Raw genomic sequence first — 20368 nt, 5'->3', positions numbered from 1 at the left:
CCTCTCGTCCTGGCTAACAGGGCTGGTGCGGGAGCTGCTGAGGGAGGAGGCTCCGTCCCGCGTCGCCGCCCTCACCGAGGAGCTCTTCCAGGCGGTGGGGAGCATCTCTGAGGAGGATGGGAGCGTGGCTGAGGTAGAGCTCCGGCCTCCCGGCCCGGAGCCGCTCTCCAGCCTGCCTGAAGAAGTGGGGGTTTCGTGTGCTTCGCACCACACGGCAGCGCTGGCCCAGGTGGGTGGCTGCGGTCCCGGCAGCGCTGCGAGCACCTGCTTCTGCGGTGAAGCTAAACGTTTAGCGATATTGGAATGTAAACAAAACAGTTTTATTTTTTCATCTTTTAGCCCAATAGAATGAAAGTCCAAAATAAAGTGGAAAATACTACATTTAAAAACCGATACAAAATGTTGATCCGAAATGTGAAAGCATGCATTGTAATGGGAAAAGTTACTGGTATCTTAAGTGATGTTAAAGTTTTTATTATTTCGGTTTTCTAGGAGTAACTATTTGCGATTTCAAGTAAAAATGCAAACTTAAGAGTGCTGATGGATTAACAGTTTGGTACTGGGTCAGAACAGATGTCCTTATGCTGTATGTGGATTCTGATAATGATAGCAGATATTTGAAGAAGGAGCAAAGAAGCAAGCATGTTGTTTTGACTGCCTGGTAAACCCAACACATAATATTAGAGTGGGAAGTACTTGTTTTCATACATTATAAAAGTGAATTATGTTATTTATAATGTTTTTAATTTTAGTTTTTTTGCCTTCTGTGTATTTCTTCTAGATGACTACTTAAAAAGTAGTAAATGCCTACTTTAAAAGGCATTTTTCAGAAGGAAATCTGATGAGTAACACATGAATCTGGAATAAGAACAAGACCAACTGAGATACTGTTCAACCTTTTCCTCCAAAGTTATATTTTGAAGAGAGATGTAACTCATAGCGATTATCATCTAAGGAAGACTGATTTCAGAAGTCCTAGATTTGTGACAAGGAACAAGATAGGTTTGCAAGTGTCAAAACAGAAAGTATGTTTAGTGCAGTATGTAAAGAAATACAGGAGCATAAAGCTGGTATCCCTTGGGTCTTCCTAAATCAGTTGGTCTAAATTATTTTATGGAAAGGAGACATCATTGATTTGTAATCTTATCTCTTCAATAAAAGGGGCCATAAAATATCTCCTAGTTAGTCAAGAACGTATTTGCAGGCAAGATCTGCCACGGAAACTAGGATTGAAGTGATGGAAAGTACAACCCTTTAAGGTGGATTGTTAAAGGAGCTTATTGCCTTTATGTAGGACTGCATCATCTTTTTAACAGTTGTATACAGTCAGTAGCCTTTCTTCTTTGTTTGCTAATATCAGAAGTTTCCCGATGTAGGTATTTAAAATAATTAAACTACTTAGTTTTCTTTTTGGCAGGCAAAAGAGCTGAAGCCTTACTGTAGATAGTATTTTCAAACCTGATACAATTCTTACAGCTCTTTTCCAATCCCTTCAAATTTTTCAACATCTGTTTAAAATGTACGTAGTGTGTTCTGAAAGCTGCCAGTGAATCAGTTATATTTTGGACATGGTGATGTGCTGTTGCACAAGTTATGTATCTATGAGTGTTTGTGAGAAAAGTTCATCCCAGATGGACAGGATAAGTGAGATCATGTTTTGCTAAGTTTGGAAAAGGACTTGATAGAAACATAGGTTAGGACATTTCAGTAGTATGACAGATTAATGGGATGTGTTGAGGAGCATATTTGAATGTTTGAAGTCCACCAGTTACAGAATTCGCTATTATGCGTAATTTCAAATTGGCGCTGAAGACACTGATGGATGATGTGACATAGATGTGCTATTGGTCATATGATTTGATTAGTTCTTTTTAGTTTCAGGTCTTGTCAGCCTTGGATTTACACAGCCATGTTCTTTCTTACCTTGCTTCATCTTAGAAGTGCTCTCATGTTTTTAGATGATGTGAAATAGTCTTTTATAAAAAGACTAAATGTATCTTACGAAATATACTTATGAAAAGAGTATGTGCTTCCTGCGAGCTGCTTACAATTCTTCTGAAATGATGGATCTATAGAAAAGAATGATCCGTACTTTTAGCTGTGTGGTCCATTCAGCATGCAGGTTTTCAGGTCACTATCCCAGATCTCCATGTGGGATCATGGAACAGTTTCATGGAAAACACACCTTTAACTCCCACGTAAAAGTAAGTTGCACAAACGTGTACAGGTCATTACTGTGATACACATGAAAGATGGTTCCTTTTCCAGTAGTAAATTTCAATGTGGCCCAAATCCAGGCCAAGATTAAATCTAATGGAATTCTCTTTCTCAGGTTGAAGAGGGTGCAATAAGCCTTTGGAACTGGACTGTGACCAAACACATCAGTTCAGTTGTCAATGATGAACAAAGAGCTAAACGTGCGTATGTGTTCTGTACCTTTCTAAAAGTGTTTTGTGTGCTGTAGCGCGAAAAGGAAAAACTGTCTGTGGACAGGCATGTACATAGTGCTGTAGATTTGTTTGGATCTTTGCAGATAGGGTGTAGACAGAGGAAAATACACAGCTGGGCTTGTATAAACAGTTCAGGAAGGAGCATCCTGGTGTAATAGTGATCTTGTGACACAGAATCAGTGTGGGCATTCTTATCCCTCCCCCTTTCCATGCCAGAGCATCAGTATAGAGGTGGTGTGACCAAAGGAAGCTGTAATTTGCCTTCTAATGCTATGGTTTTAATAAAAAAATGTACGGAAATAACATAGATGTAAATTTTAGACTGCTGATCACTTAATTTATATGAAGTGAGATAGTTACATTAAAGAAACAAATCTCATCAATGTTTACATACAGAAAAACTCTAAATCCTCATTTTGCTTCCCTACTTTAGCCAGGTACACAGCTGGTGAGTTTGCTTGGATCCAGGAACAGGGCTGAGGGAAAGCAGAAGTGAGCTTTTGGTCTTTTCCCTCAACCTGTTCTTTATGTGGTTCTGCAGGGTTGCAATATCTGGCCTACATTTTTGTCTTGAGGGTTTATAGTCAAAATTATGTGTAATCTGCATCATATAAATTATATCAGGTAAAGGGAAAAGGGTAAGTGTACACAAAATAAGTAGTAATTGTAGAGCATAATGTTCTCAGATCATGTATCACAGCTGAAGGGCCAGGGAGAGGCTATTTTAAATACATTAAGTGGTGTCGTTTCCATCCCTGATGTATAAGGAAGGCCTGAAAATACTTTTGCATTTTACTTTGAAAACGTAAAGATTATTAAACTTCATTTCCTGATTTTGCTGAAGGCTGTTTTGAGGCTCTCAAGACATGTTGCTGTAAGCACCTGCAATGTAATTAAGTCTTTGAATACCATGTATTTAACTTAAACTCTCTCTAAAGTTTTTAATGGGTATTTTGATGAGAATATCTTTCTTTTTTTTTTTGTACTACCTAAATGCAGTTGTAAGCAGCTTGGCTGAAATTCAGACTGCATTGACTCCTGAAACTTTCAAATTTTTCTGTCTTGTAATTTAAAATGGCAAGCAGTCTTTCAGATATGGCAGAGCCTGTCTTTCTGGGGGAAAAAAAAAGAGAGAAAAAGGAACTTACGAATATCTGCACTGTTTTCTTGTAGTACGGTTTGTTGCTTGCAGACTGGTGTGCCTTTGTGAAGGCAGTGATCCTCCGGAGGGAACTATTCGAAGAGAGATTTTGGTAAGGCTAATGGTGGGTGAGCAATGAAGTACGATTGATCACCAAGGGAAACCTTCAAACCCTCGTATGATTGCTGTGGAAAGGGAGTGAGATGTACCTGTAGTTCTGGGCAATATACACGCTGAAGGGGCACCTGTGTTATCACAGGAGTACCTTGCTGAGCCAGTGCAGTTAGGAATTTCTGGATAGTGTGGTTAGCATCACATCTTTGTCATATGGTAAAATGTTATATGAGCAGCATATTCATTTATTTCAGTATCTTATTATATTGTCTAGTAGGGCACCATAAGTCTTATGCTGCATCTAAGTCTTAAGGACTTCATTCAGACGTGAGAGGCGCTTGTCAGAAATTGATGAGCTGGAATACCCCTCTCCTGTGTTAGATATGTGCATCAATGAGATGAGATCTAACATTCCTTTTTTTGAAAGGGAGTATATTTTCAGAAAGCACTTACTTTCTCCTTCAGATGTCTATGAAAACTGGGAAAGGATGGATAGATATTGGAAAAGCTGATGTTGCTGATGGATTTCTAGAGATTGCCATGGCTGTGAGTTCTTTTCCAGTTTTAATTTCTTATAAACACACCTGTTTGTAAGTTCCATGGGTGATGCCTACACTTTATTTTCCAGAGTATAGAAAAACTGTATGCGAAGTTACTTAAGGGGAGCGATGGTGAAGCAGATATCCGTGTACACAAAGCTGATGTGGAGAAGAACCTCTTCAAAGTACTCTCTTATCAGGCTGAATCAGTATGTGTTCTTCCCAGTTTTCCTTATAAGTCACTAAGGGTATAGAGGGAAACTCTGACCCAGTTATTAGATGTATGAATGCTTGGCATTGAAAACTTGCTGAGGGATGTATTACCTTCACTTAGATGTAAGATAGCAGATCTCATGTTTGCATTCAGTGTTGCAATCATTTAATGATTTTTAATTTACCTAATTTATCACAGTCATTTCTGCTGTGGTGTTTCTATCTTCTAGTTCAGATTTGTTGCTCTATGATTTGGCTAGCATGACTGTTTATAAAACAAACAGCTGCCTTTCTGAATCATAAATGTGTCCGTTCCAAAGGTGTCTTGTGCTTGATTGAAGAAGGGAGATAGGACTGATGTAGAGCCTGGGTCCCCCAAACTGCGGTCATGTACCATGTACACAGCAGGACTAGTCACTTTGGAACGCTGATCATATTGTGCTAGTATTTACAGCTAGGCTGATTGAAAGTATATGAAGGTAGTACTCATCATGGCTGCAGATAGCCAAGGTTTGTATCTAACAAGTAGATATTACAAGCCACATGTGCAAAGTCTTCTGTAACTTACAACTTTCGTGACTCGGTAAACTCATGAACATCATCAAAGGTATCAATGTTACATGCCATCAGACCAGACATCTTTCTATACATGAATGCCCTCTCTTCCTTGACCGCATACATGCTGCTTTCCACATATGAAAGCTTTAAACAGTGGGAGAATCAGTATAAAATTACAAGAGCTGGAAATAGTGAGTTCCATGGTGTTTGATATTTTCTTTAAAGTCTCAATGTGTGGCATCATGCAGTGAGGTAAGAATCATGGTGATAATTTAAAAAAAAAGACTAGCGCAATACAAGAATACGAGGGAAGTCTGAAAAAGTGCTGAAGATTTTCTAGGGGATCAACAACACAAATTACAATAATTTGAAGTGTGTAATTTAGAAATCTTAAGTTTTGTGGGGCATTGTTGTGTCTGACTGAAGTTTCTGATTACTTTATCAATGCTGTAGAATATTACAGACAAATGAGTGTAAGTATGAGAAAATGTAGTTGCCTGCATTTGTTCATAACACCACTGACACCTAAACAGTCTAAAACAGTGGCCAAAATTTTTAATTTGATCATGGAGACGAAAGAGGACCTTGAATTATTGGAGAGGTGGTTTAAGATTTGCTGAACTGTTGTCTCGTCTTAACATCTGAATGAACTTGCCTCATGCATCTGACCTTTGTACGCTACCTAAGGACTGCAGTGTTTTTCTGAATGTCTTTGTCATCTGGCAATATATAGAAATACAGGGAATTATTGTAGGGACTGTAAGGACAGATACCTAATTCCAAACCTAGCTTTACTGAATGTGAAAAGCCCGAGTCTTATTTTAGAGAATCAGCCTTTCAATGAATTTTAAAGACCAGTTGCTCGCTAACAGTTTGTTGGCATCCTCCACTGCTTTCTTAGGCAGTTGCTCAAGGGGATTTTCAGAAAGCAGTGATGTGCGTACAGCGCTGCAAAGATATGTTGATGAAATTACCAAAAGAGGTAAGTGAAATCATCCCTTCTTTATCATTCCAAACTTTGAAACTCTGCTTTCCTCTCTATATGTTATAGAATGATGTATACCATATAACATTTTGAAAAGTACTCTGAACTGTGTATCGCTTCTGTGGTTGGTTGCTTCTTTGAGATTTTCTTACTAAAATTTTTGCATGGAAACAGCAGGTTGTTTCTTTCAAGTTCATTTTTTTTTTTTTTTGAAAATAGAATGATGGACTCTTCCTAAAGAATGAGAGAAGACAAATCAGCAAACAAGGCAAAAAGATTTATAAATTGAATATGACGCTTACTTTTCTACAGAACCAGCTGCATTTTACATCTTGATCTTGTATATTGCTTCTTCACTTGTACCCATGTGAACTTTTGTCTGGAGACAGATGGGACAAGAGAAGAACTGAGTTACTAAGTTTTTGATACGCAAGTCTATCACTGCCCTCAGTACTAATCTTCATGAAGCTGTAGAGCTATGAATGGAGGCCTCCCATTGCACTAAACTATGTTTTTTGTAGTTCTTGTACCACAGAACAATGTCCAGAGAAAGCAATCTCTAGCGTGTGCAGACTAGTTCTTTGTTTGCAAAGATAAAAGTCTAATGTGTTTATATCAGAATAAACTTCCCCACATTTATTTTCATTTGCTTACTTCAGTGTTTTCCCAGTATTTAGGAAACATTTTGTTCCTGTCTCTGTGTTACAGGTAATAAAATTCAAAGGGGTAGATGTAAATTCTGAAAGGGAAATATGGGAAATACGGTTAGAGTTTAATTAGATTTTTAACTAATTGAACTCTAACCAATTTTGAATTGATTTTTGTAATCTGCAGGCCTTGTTTGAAGCATCTGAGTGACTAAGTCAGTTGCAGGGATATAGCTTTGATTTGAATCCGAAGACTAGAGCTTCTCACTATGAATTGTTAAAAATGCTTACTGGGATCTTTGCATTACTGTTCCTCATTTCATTTAAAATTAATTTCATGCTTTCCACTTGAACTCCTCCATTAAATAATATTAAACTTCTCATGATGAATGCTCTTCACAAACCTGTATTCAGACAAGGATAAGGTTTCTGATCATAAGAGATAACAATTTACTTCTGGTTTAGAGAGTGATATTTAAACAATGAGACAAAAGGAAAGAGCTAGTGATTGCTGAGTGGCTTCGAAACTTTTGGATCTCTAGGTGGCTGTCAGTCCTTAATTCTTCCAGGCTCCTGTTGTACCAAAGAGCACTTCCAGGGTATCAAAAGGAGATTGGTGCATTACGGTAATGTATGGTACCACAGATCAGGTGGAGAGGTTTTGCAGCTTGTGGATCATCAGTGGTCTATTAACCATAACTGGAAACTTTTGCCCTACAAAGTGAAATGCCAGATTTGTTCCAAACACTTGTTGTTCAGAGAGGTGTCAGGTTTATGGGGATATTTAGTGTTACACTTGACGCCTGAAACATGGTCATTTGCTGAAATGGTATTTTAATTATCCTTTGAAGTACTTCTTTTCCAAGCATGCAAGTAAATGACTGGGTATGCCACACTATGCCTACAGTGTTATGCTAAACACTGCATGAAACCCTCTCAATAGAGTAAGCTTACTGTTCTGGAAAGAAAACATTCACAAATAACTTGCAAAAAATAAGGGTTTCCCATCTGAGAGTGATCTTTTTTTTGTTCGTGCATACTGAATCTGTGCTTTTGTCTCTGGATTGCAATAAGATAAACAATAAATTTGAACCAAGGTGTTGTGCTACCTCTCTCATTCTTGCCTGAGGATTTGAAATCTGTAGCCACTTGCAAGAAACATCACTTATACTTGGAAAAGAAAGTTACTGCAGAGGCAAAATGGGTGTAAATATTGGCAACCTGTTAGCATATAAAATGACTTTTCTGCCTCTTCTTTGAATGACATATGACAGCTGCAAATCATTTCAATATAAAATGACTTTTCTGCCTCTTCTTTGGATGACATATATGACAGCTGCAAATCATTTCGAAGGAAAGACAAGTTGTTATGAACAGACATTTTCAGGGCTGAGTGATAAAGCAGAAAGCAACAGTGCTGTGAATAACCAACCATTCAAAAACAGTTTTCTCCTAAAACTTGTAATGTGGATGATCCTTTTTTAACCCCAAAGAGACATGCTGGGAAGAAACCTACTGTGGAAGAGGTAGAGTCCTATTCACTTAACTATGTAAAACTTTTTTGTCGTTTTTAAAAATGAAGTTGTGATATTCCAATTTTTTCTCTGAAGTTTTAATTTTTGTTGTTTACTTTATACAATTCCAGTGCTTTCAGTGTGATTTCTTGAGGAACTATTCTACCTCATATGTTTCTAGAATCCCACTGTTTTGCATGTCCTGGACTGGTTAAATGATACTTCACTTTCCCACACAATTACGATTCCATTTTAGTCGTGTTCAATATCCCCTTGTATAAGGTCAGAAGTGGTAACAGTGAATGTATCTTTTAAGTAAAATGCATTTTAAAGAACATGAAACTGGAGTGCCATAGATCTAATGATGTTTCTACAAGAACGTTACAGAAGCAGGAGTCTTTTATTGCAGACCTGTTACCTGTCAATCCTCTGTTACAATTTTGGAGTGGAAACTTATGAATGGAAGAGGTACGACCAGAGCTCCTTCTGGTTGAGGTAATGTGCAAAGGCAAACAAAATAAAATCCTGCTTTTGACTTGTAAAAATATGTGTGAAGGAGAGGGAGGAGCAAGGGCAAGTAGGGGTTTAATTAAAAATGTGACAGTACAAGATTTCAGCTGAACCAGATTAGCTGAGCAGATACTTAGTGACTGTCTTACTGTTGCGTTATGTTTATGTCTGCTTTCCACATTGATTTTCATGTCATTAGGATGAAAGTTTTCTTTCAATGGTTCTTGTCAATTCTCTCCCTAACATTTCTTCCAAAGAGATTATTTTTATGAAGAGGCTGTTCCTAGTTCTTGTATCATTCATAAATGATAGTGAAGGGATTTGAAAACTTTGGAAAAGAGTAGACTGATTCTTCTGACTGGTTTTAAATGGATTTGTTTTAAACAGTATTTGAATTTCTCATAAAGGAAGTACTTCATTGAGAGCAAGTCCTTGACTGATGAGAGACACGAACATGAAGGTGAAAAAGGAATAGTTGGAGATGGTTTGGGTAGGATCCAAATAAGTAATGTTGTACTAGTAAGGAAGGAAAAATGTGGGCTATCCGGAAGAGTATCGTCATGCCAAGGTCACAGCCTCAGCTCAGAAAATTTGTTATTATTTCTTCTTTTTCTTTTAAATAGAAGAAAATGAATGGCAACATATATGACCATAACTATTTTGAATTTGATATGTTGTCAAAGAGGATTTGTAGAAATGCTTAGAATTAATTACAGCTGGTACTTTGGAGATTATTTTATATTTTATCCTTGTGGAAAATTAAATAGTGAGTCCTGATGACAAAATTTGAGGAGGAAATAAACCTTTGCGAAGTGCAAATAATTATCTGGAGAAAGAGATGTAGCTCCATCTAGTGGGTTAAGATTTCCCTATACTGAGAATATATTAGATTAGGAAACAAATGCCCAGTTACTGTTTTTCTTTCTAATAGTTCTTCATTCACAGCATTTGCAATCGAATCTGGTTTTTGTGGAATTACCACTGCGTTTTCTCCTGGGTGGTCCTTTGCACTGTCATTTAACTTTTAGAAAAAGAGTGGGGAATGATGACTCTCAGGTTCAGTTGCTGTCTCTGCTGTTGATTTGCTGTGATCTTGAGACCACGTCATGTATAACTTTGGTGTATGACTATATTATATGTCAGATGAGAATGAGAACACTTGCTTCTTCAAAACCCCTATGGTTAAAACTGATAAAGCCTGCTGAAAAGTTTGAATGAAGATGTTACAGAAGATGATGCAACAGGTTTAAGAAAGTGATTGAGGACAATTTTTAATGTGAGGATTTAGAAAGAAAACAAAATTTTCTGTTCTCTAGTAAGAGTGAGTACTGAAATTGGTTTGTGTGATTTATGTGTATTATGTATATATTTATGTGTATTTAACTGGTTAAGAAGTGGGAAAGGAGTCTTGCACATATCAGAAGACTGACTGAATTTATCTCTGTCATCCCATTTAATTCTAACTTTCACTTATCATTGATAGCCAGAGTTATGACATTGGGAAGATGGACATGAAATATTCTGTTGGCAAAGAAATGCAGGTAAGAAATAGAGAAATTTCTGTTTACGAATAGGAGGATTTTGTTAAACTGACTGCACTGTATCGTCTGCCTCTGCTGTGCCAAACCTGACCAGTGATTCTTTGACCTCCTCTTTAGTACTGTCTGCTATGAAGTTTGGCAAAGTTGCGAGTTCACTTGCTATGAGCATCAGTCTGAGTTCAGTCACTGATGGGTGCCCTTAAATCACATTTGAATCTACTATTTCACAGAAATTAAATTGTAGAAAGTAAGACTGAAGTAGACTCTGAAAGGCCATCTCTTCTTCCCTTTCCCCTCTTTCAAGGTATCATCAGTTAGATCTGTGTCATTTCTGATAGATGTTTGTCTGTCTCATTGATAAGCCTATTACTCCTTTTACTACCCACAGTGGATATGGAGAAGATTGCAATCTCTTCCTCTTTATATAAATCACTTATATATTTGAAAGCCATTATCATGTCTGTTTTTATGTTGTTGTTTTTTTTCTATCAGTGAAATTTGTACCTCCTCTTCCTTCAATTTCTTCTTTCATTCGTTTTTTTCCAGATCTCTGATTTTCCTTGCTACCCCTTTGTTCTTCTCTGAATTCTAGTTGATTCATGTCCTGTGTGAATTGCAGTGCTGAAGACTGGATATGCTTCAGAACTGAGCGATCACTTTATATGTCTGATACCAGGCAGGCATTCTTTTGAGTCAAAGAGCTTTTATTTTTCATGACCTTGAATTTTAAGTCTTTTGTATTTATATGCATGTTCATGTCTGGCTGGGGTTTTTTGGCTCTTCAGATGGTATTTAAACTTCCGGTTTGTTTTTCTTTCCAGGCTAAAGTGCTGCGATTGTTAGCTACAGCCTATTTTGAGTGGGATTGCAATATGTATCTTGACAAGGCATTGAAAGCTGTAAGCTTGGCAAATCAGGTAGTAATGTGTTACTGTATTTATGGTGTGCAATAGTCAAAACTCAAGCATTTATTAACATAATAACATGGACCATATTAATCACTGGTGTGTTATCCTTGACATCAGACAGAGTTGTGTTTGCTTTGCTTTGACTTTCACACTCATGAGTACGTTTTGCTGTTCCCAGCTTTTTTGTAGAGAAATACTTCTTTGCATGTAGATGTAGAGTTGTCTTGCTGCCTCATATGTGTTAATAGTGAGATCCTTTGCAAATGGTATGACTAAAATTTCTCTGGCACCTATTCATGCAAACTGTATAAACAGAATAAATTACAGTGTGGTCCACCTGAGATTTATAGCTGACTTTTTATGCCCCAGACATTTTGTCTTGCTTTGTATCATAATGGATATGTCCATACTACATTTTGAGTCCTTATCTCATTATCTGGACAAATATTTGAGCAAGTGCCAAACAGAGTTCAGTTTTGAAAGCTGTATAGCTGTGCTTACATCAGTCTAACTTCAAACAATAATTTAGCTGTTGTACTTTTCTAACATGACTGTATTTCTTCTGGAACCTGAAAAATGAGCCAAATAAACATACCAGCTACCCTGAAGAAAGTTCATATATCTCTAAGCAGTCACTACAGTGAGGTCTTTTGCTCTTGTAGAAATTGTTTCCCATATAAACATTGAATTAATTTTGTGCTTCTATCTTTCCAGATTAGTTAGAGTAACTTAAATTTCAAAAATTTATATTTGTCTTTGGTTGACCATTTTAAAATTTCCATTACCTGTTTCATACAAAACAAGTTTTAAGCATAAAATCCTGTTTTAAATGAAAGCTGAAATTCAGTTTACTGTATGCTGCTAAAACTTTCAGACAGATGATGATCCATCTGCTTGTGAGATCAGGATAAAAGGCAGTGTATTTTAATCATTCAAATAACATGCTACTACAGTATCTAAGCTCTGTGCAGTTTTATTGTATTTACTTTGCAAAACCTTTTGAGGTGGAAAGTGTTTTTATCATCATTTTTGATAATGTATGTTTTGATATTGTATGAAGTTATGGAAAACTAGAAGAAAATTTTTATTCTAGAGTCTGATATGTGCAGTGTTTTAGTGAGAGCTGTAGTATACAGTGTTCATTATTTCCATTTGCTCCCATTGTTGTTCTCTCCTAAATTTTCTATTATTATAAGCTACTTTGAATTCTGCTCATATTAATTCTACAGTAATCCAGCCATTCACACATAGAAAAGCAGGAAATGTTTCTATCATTTGGTGTTGTTCAGCTTCTATTTAAAAGTACTGGAAATGGGCGACAGCAAAATGAGAAACATGTATCTCTTGCTTTCATTGTCCTCATGGTCTTTTGGCAGTGTAACAATAAATAATAAAGATCCACACTGCATTTAAGAAGAAAATATTACCAGTTGCCTACCTATTACTTCAGTCGTTAAAATGGAACTAAAGAACACAGTGGAGTGTGTGTGATTTCCTCGTATTTGTCTGTGTTACAATGTGCTGGACTCTCCTGGGATCTGTATTCTGTAAACAGCTGTCCAAGTAATGTATTGTTTTTCATTGTGCAGGAGAGTTTGCATCCAGCGGGGTTTTTTTTGAAAGTTAAAATTCTCCTTAAAAGTGGAGCATCAGATGAAGATGTCAACTCAGGTATCACAGCTCTGTATAGGTTTCATAGTAAGGTCCTACTACTCTATATCCAAGCAGACGGCTTAGTTGCAGATAGAAAAAAAAGTCCTTTTGTCATGTGTTTTAGAGAAATCTTCATTAGGTAAATGTTATTCTGGTTTTGGAGTGTGAGACATAGTAGTCAGTGTTCTCAGAGAAGTTATCCAGGTGCTAATGTAAGTTTGAATTAAACATGATTTTATTTTTGTTGAGAATAAATAGAGTTGCTTGAAGTAGGGAAGGGGGAAGACTGAAGCCTGCTAGAATGAAAACAGTGAAAATATAGCAATGTAAAAGTTTTGGTTTATTTTAGACATACGCCTAAGGTTACCCTAAAAGGGTGAATGTGGATTGTCTCTTGTGCAGTCAGCATAGAAGAAAGGCTTGTGAAACATTGCTATTCTCTGTGTGTGGTTTTGCAGATTTTGGCCAAGAGATGTCAAGTGCTGATCAGTGTGTAGTTATAAACCTGTGTTACCAGAGTTTATTTAGTTTATCTAGAGCATATAAACTCCTTTCTCCTTGTTCCTCAAACTTGTCATTTGAAGAGAACTGGTTTATCTGTTGGAATGAGAGGAGGAAAAAGTTTTCTCTGCAGGCCTTTAGTATAGAAAGGGTAATGTGTCAGGAGAAATTATTTCCGTAAATAATGAAATCTTAAAAAAGGCAGGCCTTGTACTCTCCATGGTTGGGAAGTATCAGATGCATAATGAATGCTCTGAGAAATAAATCATGAGGAGTTTCTTGCAGAGAGCTGAATGGTTTGAATGCTGCCAGACTGGCAGGAATGGAAACTCCACTTCAGATTGCTCCTGGGGAATTTCAGCCAGCTTTTAAGTGGACAGTTATTCTAAACTTACCATTCCAATAGTTGGCTTCTGTTCTACTGTTTGAATTGTGAAGCCATAGTGTTGCCTATCAAAACACACTCTGCTTATATTTAGTAGCAGTAAGACACCAGTCAGTTTTTCAAGCAAGTTTATTAATAAAGTGGATGTCTGTCTCTTCTTGTATGGCTGGTAGAAAAGAGTGTTGTGTCCATGCACTGCAACTTCTCTGTCTTTTGAGTGAGGGTTCCTGCTAAGTTTTAGGCATTTGACTAAAATCTGGTATGGTGCACTTGTACACAGGTGCCTTAGAAACGCTTCCTTTAACAACTGTTACAGTCGTGTCCCTATGTGTTCCTTCCCTGACCTCATCTGAGCTACAGATATATAAATCTTGTTATTAACCATCGAGCACAGTCTAGCAATTTTAAAACTTTGAGTGGTCTTAAACTGATACCTACCTATCAGCACCAGTCAATTTGACAGCTGATGCTAAAGGCATTAGGCTTAAGTAGTTCCCATTGCAGTATGATACCACCACACAGCCTGACACTGACCTCAGTCTTAAGTCGTTCCTGCTGGATAAGGATGAGACATTTTGACGGAAAGCAGCTTGAGGCAACTTGCTGTTGCCTGTGCTGTTCCTGCTTAAATAGAGAGGGCTAGAATTCCAGGGCTATCAGTCTGTCACTTTTCTGTAGTATTACATTAATTGTACAGCAAAAGGAAAGTCAAAGCACAATAGATGTGTTTGATTCTTCCTTTTGTTTTAGAGCTATTATATTGGGTTTGTTTTGTTTTGTTTTGTTTTTTCTTCAAAGAAGCTATAAGAGGTAAATGGTAAATTGAACAGTTAAGTTGATGAAATATTCTCAACTGCTTTGTGTTCTGTCTAGCTGTTGCAGAATTCCTGCACCATGGGATGTCTTTAGACTTTTGTTTGAATACTGCCAAACTACTGCTGGAGCATGGAAGGTATGAAAACATCACTAAGTGGGGTGAACACAGTATTTGGGCTTTGTAGGTGTTCTTTTATAAGCAAAGAACTTCTATTATACAATGATGCTTTATTTTAAGTAAAAACTCACAGAGGTAGGTAGACAGTTCTGAGAGGGAACCTGTCTTTTCTATAGCAAGGTGATAGAGATTATGCCAGCAGCAGAACAGGGTGTGGAATAATGTTGAGTGGCAATTTGCAATGCTGTAGCCTTACTTTGGAATGATATAAGATTCTTCCTATGTAGTTTTAATATATATATGGAATAATATATCTGGAATAATATATATATGAGTCTGCAGTTACCTGACTGAACTTTCTTCCATATTAACTAACCAACTCTCAGAATGAAAGAGTTTGAAGTCCTAGAATCATTCTTGTGAAAACCAGTATAAGCATGAATGAGTTAGTGCAAAATAAATTAAGGCATGAAATTTCACACTGTTGAATGCTCTGTCATAATTACCCATGTCTATGCTTCTATATTGCAGCAAATTCTTACTCTTTCATTGTGAGGAATAAACTCTTGTGAATGCTGTGGAACAAGCAAGTGCTAATAGGAAGTTACTACTGAATAGATGAACTGCATTAAATTAATACCTTGACTCACTCTGTCAGTGTGATTGTGTGCTGGTAGTATTAATGAGAAACATACTGTATGGTGTGAATATGTTATTCTTTAGAATGGAAAATTAACAGCTCTTCTTGTGCAGCCTCTTAAAATTGCATCTGTTTGAATAGGGAATCAGTTGGTTTTGATTTTCTGAAATCTGTTCCTGAACGATTTGAATCTTCACCTGACCTTGGAAAAATTACCCTGCTCCACATTGAGTTCCTGTTGCAGAATAAGAGGGAGCTGCTTGCTAAGCAAAAGGTGGAAGAAATTATTATAGGTCTGTATCCATCTTTTGCTGCTGTTTACTGAAAGCTGGATTTAGTTGGCTAAAGTCTTTAATTCTGATTTTCACTTCTTTTGTTTGCTTGTTCCCATCTTTTCTTTCTATTTGTGTCTGTTTTCCCTTACGTTTCTTTTGCATGGCAGCTTTAAACTTCCGTAGTGAGTGACAGTCATGATAAAGTTCATGGTTAAATTCATTTGCTAGAACAGTTCCTCCTCCTTAGTGTAGACTATGTGTGGCTGATACATGTGGGATTAGAAACATTTATCAGAAGTTCTGTGTAATGTTAATACTTTGTCCATCCAGCCCAATGTGGTTTTGTTTGTCAATATTAAAACACGCTGCATATCCTTGTTTGAGCAGCTGAATAGCAGTTTCTTTTTCAGGTCTGTTGCACCTGTATTACTGTAGTATTTTTTGACTGTCAAATCTGCTGAAAATCAGACTGTATTTTACATAGCATAAAGCTAGGCGCAAAAACCATGTTTACATTGTTCAAGCACGAAAATATTTATTCTCTTACCCACTGTTTTGGGGAGTTTTGTTTGTTGGGCATTATTTTGGTGGTGTTATGTTTTTGTTTTTCAGAAGCAGGATATGAAACACTGGGTCCTGGCTGAAACTATTGCTGTGTCAGTGTTGTTTGTTGTAGGCTATGGCACAGTCTTTCTCAGATAGTTCTTAGGTACTTCTCAATGTGCTTCTTAAAGTTCTTGTAAAGTGATGATTTGCAGTATCTTTTCAGATCATTATACTGGGAAACAGCTGTTGCCTGAAGCCTTGAACCGTCTTCACATCATCTTGTGGGACAGAGCTGCCAAACATTATGAGGTTTGCGACCAAACAGTAATGTTGCTATTTGTATCAGTGAAAATGAAGATGTGCTTTTTCTGACCTCTTCAGTATGTCTGGTTTTGGTTAGGGTGCAAGCTGTGCCTAAGATCCCAGTTCCAGTTGGCACTAGTTTTATTTTTGTCCAGCTGGTGCTGTTCTCCATTACAACATCAAGTTTCAGGTAGACTGATCTCAAGGTTTGTACATGGGAACAGTTATGGCCAGAACTGATCAGCCAAGGAACCTGTGCAGCCCATCATTCTGGTTCTGTCCTGGGAAGGGTACAAAAAAATGAAAATATTCCTGAGCTGTTTATTTTACAGTTCCTACCCTCTGGCAGTCAGTTGTTGCTTTAAGGAGCATGAAGTGTTATCATTTGTACATTGCTTTTCTTTTTAGCCTTATAAAGTAGCTTTGGATGCTTACTTTGTGTGTTAGTCCATATACATTTGTACTGTGAGTATATGTAAATTCTGTTATTCAAAACCAGATACCTTCTTATTCTTTCAGTATTTGGAGAACATGGACTCATGTTCTACTCTTGTATTTCTGTCATATGCTTGTTTCTTGAATATATGAAGAAAAACACATGCCATTTTATTACCTTTCATCTGTGTAGTCAAGAAGGAATTTTGCTAATGATACAGCTTCCTTCCTTTTCATTTTAAAATAAATTCTCTGTCCGAATTGGGACTATAGTTGGGAGTACCATCTTCAGTGTAGTATAATCAAGGTTCACAGTCTAAATGGGATAAACACTTTTGTCTTTTTCTCTTGGTTTCAGTTGCTTTATATCATGAAGAGAGAGGGTTTTTTGAATAATATTTCTGTTTTGTATTTAGTCATAAGAATGTCCTTTCTGGGTCAGACAAATGACGCATCTAGTCCAATGTCCCGTCTTTGATAATGGCCGTTAGAGTAAGGGAAGAGTAGAAAAAGGTCAAGTGTCAGTTCTCCTAATGAGCTAGTCCAATGTCCCGTCTTTGATAATGGCTGTTAGAGTAAGGGAAGAGTAGAAATAGGTCAAGTGTCAGTTCTCCTAATGAATGTTACCTGTGCTGTGGGAACAATGATCGCTCTTCTGGGAGGAAGGTTACACTAAAATATACTTGATTATCTAAATTGTTCATTTCCTATGAACTTTTTTTTTTTAAATTTGGGAAAACATAGGCAGTTTAATCACCCAAATAAGAGTGTGTTTGTTTGGTTTTTGGTTTGTTTGTTTGTTTTAATTTCCTAGGCAAAAAGCTATTCTGAAGCTCTTCAGTGGTACAATTATTCTGTCAGCTTCTACACACCTGGACAGATAGATCAGAACTTGGCTAAGCTGCAGAGAAACATGGCTTCTTGCTACCTTCATCTGAAACAAGTTGACAAGGTATGTATAATATATATGTGTACTTATTTATTGTTTACATTGTTTTTATTTTTGTAGCTGTGTCATTGAGATTTAATTTACATCTTTGCTACAGCACCTCTTTTGCTTTGAGAGGAGGAACTGTCTTGGCCTATCTTGCATCGTCTAGCAGAGAGATGTTGTTCATCATCATAGCTGTTGTGGGGGCCTGTTGTATCACCTAGCATTCTAACGGAGGAAACAGTCCACAAGTTGTGTGACCATGCCTCAGGATATCACGTTTCTTCTCAGATTAGAGGTCCTCCTGTCTTCAAGACAGATGAGCCCTGGCAGGAAAAACGTTTGACACATCTCACTAGAACTTCTCACAACAGTGTTAGCCCTCACATCTGCAGAGAAGTGCACCTGCTTTACCTGTCTTGACCTTCTGGGTTGGGGGTGTTAAACTTCACAGTTCAAAGACAGAAGGGAGTTTAATTTTTCAGGATTCTCAGGGCTTCTCTTGCTTTCTGATTGTGTAGCTCTAATTTTGAGGAATTGGCTTTTTCCTCAGTCTAGTCATTGTCAGCCTTTGGTGCCATCTTCTGCTCTTGTCACTTTACTTTTCTTACCAGGGAAGATATTGTGAAACCAAACTTCTTGAGTAATTATTTAAATATCCACAATGTAACCATTAACATTTTGTGTATCTTTTTAGCTCTCTTCTATTGCAAGTTATATTACTGATGTCATTGTACTGATTTCCTTCAATCTCTTCTGTGAACAGGCTAAAAAGGCAGTTAAAGAAGCAGAGAGGTGTGATCCAGACAGCATCTTTACTAAGTTCAGTGTCTATAAGATTGCAGTGATGGAGAAAGATACTGATAAAGGTAGAACTTGAAAGATAAAGGGTCCACTACAAGGAGCAGGAGTGCCAAATATATTAGAAAATACTAAGCAGTTTTGGACTGTTCATCTTGAGAAAGACACAGTAGAGGGTAGCTAGGAGAAGTGTCTATAAAGTCATTGAAACTGTCAGACTGTACATCTAAACTGTCAGAGTGGGGTGCTTTTTGCACACAATACGTAAGATGCGGAGTCCGTTGCCATATCTGATATTATCTGTATGGAGCTTCTGGCCAGGAAGTCTCTAATCTTCTCGTGGGCAGAAGTTATAGTAGCATCCCAGGGTGAGAATCATTGTATACTTACTGTTTATAGTATTCTTTTGTATGCATATACAATATATATTGAAAAAAAGGATACTGAGCTAAATGAACCTTAACAGAACCATTATTGTTGCTGTTAATTTCTCTGGACAAGTAGAGCCTGAAGTTACCAGAAAATACATGAATTACTGAGATTACTTACAGAATGACATATCTCTGTAGACTCTTCCTTCTTTATAATGAGTTCTTGCATTGCATATTTTAACGAGAATCTTAGCTTAAGTAATGAAAATTGGGAAATACAGTCTATACTTACTTAGAATACAGAGTACCATGCAGAGCTTATTTTCCAATGAGTTCCATGCCAATTAATTGTTCTCTATACATCTTTTTAATGACAGCATAATTTGTTCACATAATATGCAGTGGGAACCACAGCACAGTGTGAACATAAAAGCAGCAGCACCCTTAGCATAAGCCAAGATGTGGGAGCTTGGAATCGCGCCCAGACAATGTGTTAGAGAAAGTCTTCTGTCTTTGGTGACAAACAGTTATTTAGCAGAACAAAATTAAAGATGTGAGATAGAGTTTCATTTGTATGGCATCCTTGTTTCCTTAGATTAGTAGCTTGGGAAGCCTTTTGGAACCTCTCTAGGAAGAAATGCATAATTGTGGAGAAGTGCTGATATGGTCAGGTTTTTGTGTCTTGGTTTTTTCATATTAAAAAAAAAATTATAGCCTTTCATAAGTTATTTCTAAAGCCTCATTGAAACAGTAGAACTTTGCATCTTCCAATTGCTTCTGTAAAAGAATTTAATTTTTACCTATGTATGTTTCAGCTGTGGAAGCAGTTATTGAAATGGGGAAGCTAGCAGAAAAGCCATCTCGACATGAAGACAAACTGAGAGTGGATGAAAATACAGGCACTAACCTCCTGGGTTTAGCTGCTCAAATTGCTTTAGAGGTAGAACAGATAACGTTGTCTTTACTTTGCTTTGTTGATATAAGTAGGACAGATGTAACCTCTGTAACCTGGCCTACTTTTAATATTTCTAAGTATTTCATGCTTCCGTGACCAGGGTCTCACTCGAGTGTGTTGTGTGATGCAAAGTAGAAATTGATTTCACATATAAAGAAATAGTATTTTGTTAATATTTCTTCAGGAAAACAAAAGATTCTGAGTTATAAATGTTGCTATCTGGAAATGACATGGTGTATTTCTGTAAAATTCTCCTTAGCAGAATGTTACGTCTTTTTCTGCCTCTGGGATTTGATCTTTGATGTGCTAGGGGGAACCTGTGTACAAAATACATATAAATCAATGATGAAAGACTGAAAAGTCACTTATCCCTCCTGTTTGCCCCTTGATTGGTGTCTTGAGTGATGTCTGAACTGGCTGATTACATTGGCATAATTAGAAGAGGCTTTTGGTTGCGTTTTAGGGTTTTGTTCGTAGCACTGTAAGGCATGAAACCTTGTTAACCTGTTCTGATCCTG

At 37.2% G+C, this 20368-nt stretch overlaps 1 protein-coding gene across 1 annotated transcript in view; it reads left to right on the top strand.

Annotated features, from left to right (window-relative positions):
• Positions 1-13: 13 nt before the first annotated feature.
• Positions 14-20368, top strand: part of TEX11 (testis expressed 11) — a gene marked incomplete at its 5' end in the record, with an annotated part of 33637 nt that continues 13282 nt past the window's right edge. Inside the window, 16 exons of the mRNA XM_009710340.1 lie at positions 14-133; positions 2333-2417; positions 3624-3703; positions 4171-4251; positions 4334-4453; positions 5917-5997; positions 8571-8656; positions 10155-10212; positions 11034-11129; positions 12710-12791; positions 14533-14611; positions 15375-15526; positions 16278-16363; positions 17607-17744; positions 18490-18592; positions 19711-19835. Of these exons, the coding sequence (XP_009708642.1) occupies positions 14-133; positions 2333-2417; positions 3624-3703; positions 4171-4251; positions 4334-4453; positions 5917-5997; positions 8571-8656; positions 10155-10212; positions 11034-11129; positions 12710-12791; positions 14533-14611; positions 15375-15526; positions 16278-16363; positions 17607-17744; positions 18490-18592; positions 19711-19835 (1572 nt within the window). The remainder of the gene's footprint in view (positions 134-2332; positions 2418-3623; positions 3704-4170; positions 4252-4333; positions 4454-5916; positions 5998-8570; positions 8657-10154; positions 10213-11033; positions 11130-12709; positions 12792-14532; positions 14612-15374; positions 15527-16277; positions 16364-17606; positions 17745-18489; positions 18593-19710; positions 19836-20368) is intronic.

Source organism: Cariama cristata, unplaced genomic scaffold (genome assembly GCF_000690535.1).
Source record: "Cariama cristata isolate BGI_N322 unplaced genomic scaffold, ASM69053v1 scaffold15641, whole genome shotgun sequence".
NCBI classification, from domain to species: Eukaryota; Metazoa; Chordata; class Aves; order Cariamiformes; family Cariamidae; genus Cariama; species Cariama cristata.
This window is presented reverse-complemented; position numbering and strand designations above follow the sequence as displayed.